General features: G+C 51.9%; 1 protein-coding gene across 1 annotated transcript in view; it reads right to left on the bottom strand.

The window, feature by feature from the left end:
* She (Src homology 2 domain containing E) overlaps nt 1–3,640 on the bottom strand; it is a 24,359-nt gene extending 20,719 nt beyond the window's left edge. The window contains exons 1-2 of the mRNA XM_090340885.1: nt 3,029–3,640; nt 473–599 (exon numbers count right to left, since the gene is read on the bottom strand). Of these exons, the coding sequence (XP_090197011.1) occupies nt 473–599; nt 3,029–3,640 (739 nt within the window). The remainder of the gene's footprint in view (nt 1–472; nt 600–3,028) is intronic.
* Between the last annotated feature and the right edge of the window lie 964 nt (nt 3,641–4,604).

The raw sequence follows: 4,604 nt of genomic DNA, 5'->3' as shown, positions 1-4,604 counted from the left end.
ACCATTCTTTACATATGTATTTGTCTTTTTATATTATTCATTACTCTCATTATGGATGTCAGAGCTTTAAATGTGACAAATAAATGGATATAAACCATCCTAAAACAAGACCAGGGCTGGAGATATGGCTCAATGGGGGACTGCTTGCCTAGCAAATAAAAACCTTGAGTTCAAACCCTAGTACAGGCATGAAAAACAAAACAACACAACTCCAAAAACCACATTCTGAGCACTTTGGTGCAAATTCACAAGTGTCATTTATACAGAATCAGAAAAACTTAAAAGAAACTCCAAAACCAACTCTGCAAATTTTAAATAAACTAAATCCTAAGAGTTAAGACAGTTAAACTTTAAGTTGCTTTGTTTCTTTGGGAATATGTTCTGATCACTATTTTACAGCTCTCTAAAAGAGAATATGAGAGAAAGTTAGATGGACAGATAAATCCCTATTTATCAGAACCCAGTTACAAACCTGTTATCATTTGCTGTGCGTCATAGGGTTCCATGTAGCCGTCATTCTCACCTACTCTCTCTGCATCCCTTTGACCCTTTGTCCGTTTGGCATCGTAAGGATCAGCATAGTCCTCTAAAATGATGACCTGTTGGGGAATGAGAGAATAGTTGCTAAGGATTACTGTATACTAAAAACGCAACGGTATCAAAATGGTTACTGAAGTCTGCAAATCTGGAGTCAAAACCATCCGTTCCAAGGAGCACTTGCACCTGATCATGTATTTCAATTGGACAAATAGGTTTTTTTTGGGTGGGGGATTCTATAATTGATTTGTACTTTTCTTTCCACATGCAACAAAGCATATTTGTGTTACCAAGCAGGTAGCTGGGGATGGGGGGGGGGGGTAAGAGGATAATAGGTGTCCGTGGCTTTAGTGCATAAAAAGATGAACTTGTTTACCACATAGCTAATGCTTGGGGTGTTTTAAGCTCTACGTAGCTGAGCAATACAGTCACCTTTTACCATTGGCTAAGTGCTACAAGGAAGTTAAAGTGGTCTGAAGACCTGCTTCCTGTCCTCAAGGAATTCATAGCAGTTTCAAAGATACTGCTTTCGTAAAATGAAATAAATTTGATAATATTTATGTCTGAGGGAAGCTCAGACATAACAGAGGAGAGTGCCCCCAAGGTGCCATGTGTACAACAGTTGTTCCTGGTGGGCTGGGGACACCACCAAGGTTGAAGAACCTTTCTCAGGAGACTTTTAGAGAGCGATGGTCCATGGTCTCTTACAGAACTTTCTCGAAAAGCTTATGGAAAAATACTATTGTTGCTGTGGGAAGAATTCAGACAGAAGGGGTGAGAGTCCTCTACCTTGGAAAACATGACCCAAGAAAACTCAGACACTCAAAAGTAATGCCTATGAAAATAACCAGGCGGCCACTGCAGAGGACTGTGATTACCCAACTCAGACCATCCTTCCTTCACTAGTGCCGCATGTACTGCAGTTGCATGGTGCAGCAAAGACTATCGGACACTATAATCAGTCCTTGGTTTTCAGAGGCTCGTGATTTGGTGTAACAGTCAAGTGTAGCACTGAGTAATACATGAACTCAGTCCATGTCCTTCCCGTATTCCCATGGGTCTCTGTTCAGAGCCTGGCACAGGGTAGGTATCCTGTAAAAACTGCACACAAGTGGAAGAACAAACTGAGGTGCTCAATACACACCATATGGTATATGTTAAAGGCTCCTGACAAGATAGGCAGCAAGTTTGAAACTTGGCAAGAGAAAATTAAAATAGCCATCACAGGAAGTGATTGCCTAGACTGACCAACTCTGAGAGCTCAGTTTGAGCTCTGGCCTCTCACAACAAACTAACTCATCTCCACAGAATGGAGAACCCCAACATGTCCACATTCTTTTTATCCATATATTTTTATTGTAATTAATAGAAGGGTTACATTATATTCACCAGATAATGTCCACATTCTTTTCCTTACTTTCCCACTTTGGACAGCACCCAGAAAACCACCAGTGACTAAGAAGCAGGAAACACCTTCTTCTCTCCTGATCTGTAATTTCCTTAAAAGCATTTCCTTGTCATAGCCTGTGTCTACCCCCTCCCCATCCCTTGGTGCTCTAAGCCTCTTATCTTATATGGTTACACACAACTGTCCATGGAATGAATGGAAGGGCTGTCATCTTGTAGAACTGTTGAAACTCAAAACTCTAAGAGGTCCTCTCCTTATTTTTTTTTTGCCTTTTGTGATTAATTAGAGATAAAAGAGTCTCAAAAAAAGCTGGCTTCAAACTGAGGTCCTCAAACCTCAGCCTCTTGAGTAGCTAGGACTGCAGGTTCTAAGAGGACCTTTACTAAGGTGGAATTGAAAGGAAGGCTGGTACCTTCACACTAGCAAAGAACTGCTGCGAAATACACACATTCTCCAGGTCACCATTCCTTATGTTGAAGAAAGGTAACAGCCACACACACAAGTCTAGCTTTGCTGGTCCTCTGGATGTCAGAGTTAAAATAAACCACACTTAGAAAGGGGTCAAATGGAACAAAACAGCAATCTCTTATTTAATTATGCTCATGAACTGCTAACAAAACTAAATACATTTAAATTGTACACGTGTGCAATGTTCTCTAATCCTACAGGATTTTTCAAGAAAACGAAGTAATTTTATTTTTCCTCTCTGTGCTGGTACAGGGGCTTAAACTCAGGGTGTTGTCCCTAAGCTTTTTTTTGCCCAAGGCTAGTACTCTATCACTTGGGCCACAACTCCATTTCTAGCTTTTTGATGGCTCACTGGGGATAAGACAGTCTATCACGGGATTTTCCTGTCTAGCTGCTTCTAACCGTGATCCTCAGATCTCAGCTTCTGGAGTAACTAGGATTACAAGAATTGAGTCATTAGAGCCTGGCATAATTGATGGTTTTAGAGGCAGGTGAGTGGTAGATGGGGGAGGATCTTAGATACCAAATGTTCATCTTAGGTATAAAGCAGCCTAGAGTGGAGCAGGCTCACGTTCCTTGTACTGACAGGTGGTCCAAGGAAGGCTATATTCTTACCGCATCTTGCTGCTTAAGAATCTTGCCCTTGTCCAGCTCAGGGCCCAAGGAAGAAGGAGAAGACGATTCCGAGGACGAGGAGCTGCTGCTGCTGCTACTGCTGCTGCTGCTGCTGCTGCTAGGGTAGTTGGTCTTCCCATTCTTCTCCTGTGTGTCCACCTTGATGAGCCTGTTGATGTAGGTGCTGCAGCCCGTGCTCTTGGCCGCGCCCCGATGGGGCTCCTCCTCGGTAGCCCGAGAGTTCTTGCGGCCCTTGCCCGCCGCGGCTTGGATTAGACCCTGCAGGCTGTCCCTAGACAGCCGGCTGTCTTTAGGGGGGCCGCTGGTGGCCTTGCCGCTCCCCAGTTCGGCCGCTGAGTTCTTGCGACCCTTGCCCAGGGCGGGCCCCGCGCCGCCAGCCTCCGAGTTCTTGCGCGGTTTGCCACCGCCCGCGGCGCCGGGCTTGGCCCGCTCGGACACGGTCTTCAGGTTCAGGGGAAACTCCTTGAACCACTTGGCTGCCATGACGGGGGCCGGGCCGAGGCGACTCAAGAGCGTCGAGGCCGCCGAGTAGGCGAGCGAGGAAGCCCAGCCCAGACACGGAGAGGCGGCAGGGGCCGGGGGCCGCTGCATTCCCCGAGGCTAGGGCGCTGGAGGCCGCGGCGAGGCCCCGGGCCGGCCGTCACTCACGCTCCGCAGGGTGGAGCCCCTGCGGCCTGGGGGACTGGGGGGGACCTGGGGCGCCCAGCTGGCGGGCGCGGGCCGCGGCTCCGGACACGGACGGCGACAGGCACGACGCGCGCGGGCCCCGCCCGGCCTCGTCTTCAGCGCCAGCACAGCGCCGAGGCAAGCGCGGCTCTCCGGAGGCACCGGGAGGCTTCCTCCCTGCTTCTTCCTCCCGGGGTGGGAGAGGCCGAGCCCTCGGAAGCCCCCGGCAGCCCTGCCCACACTCTCAGGGACCAGAGTGGACTCTGGAGGCGTCAGGACCGTCCCCGGCGCCGCGACGGACGGGAGACAGTGGCAGACTGCGGGCTGACCGACGGCGGGCCGCCCACCGGCCCTGCGCCCCTCCCCTCCTCAGAGGGCGCCTCCCAGCCCCGCACCGCCCGCCCAGATCCGGGGGCCGCGGGTTGTGTGCGTATGTGTGGGGGGCATTGGGAAGAAGCGGGCAGCGGCCACACGTGCGCTGACCGGCCGCGGCCCGACGCGCACAGGGGGCTGTGGACACCTCCGCCGGCGCCGAGCTGCGCCCCCCCCCCCCGCCCGCTCTGCACGGCCTTCGAACTCCCCCGGGAGCGCGCCACGTGCGGGCACAGAACCGGGGAGGAAGCCCGGGGGCCTCCCGCGGGGCTAGGCGCGCCCCGCCGTCGCACCCCACCGCAGGTGCGGGGCGCTTCCTGCGGCGGGGGAGGAGGGGAGGTTGTTTAACCAAAAGTCAGACTACCGGAGGGGGCTGGGAGGGAGAAAGAAAGACTCCCCGCCCGCTCTTCCCGCGCTTTCCCTCCGGCACCGCGAGACCTCCCAAACCGTGGCCGGCCGCGGATTGGCTGCGGACGGGAGGCCCCGCCCCCCGCGCGCCTCTGAGGCGTGGCGTGGC

Source organism: Megascapheus bottae, chromosome 10, assembly GCF_031878675.1.
Source record: "Megascapheus bottae isolate mThoBot1 chromosome 10, mThoBot2.hap1, whole genome shotgun sequence".
Classification (NCBI taxonomy): Eukaryota; Metazoa; Chordata; class Mammalia; order Rodentia; family Geomyidae; genus Megascapheus; species Megascapheus bottae.
This window is presented reverse-complemented; position numbering and strand designations above follow the sequence as displayed.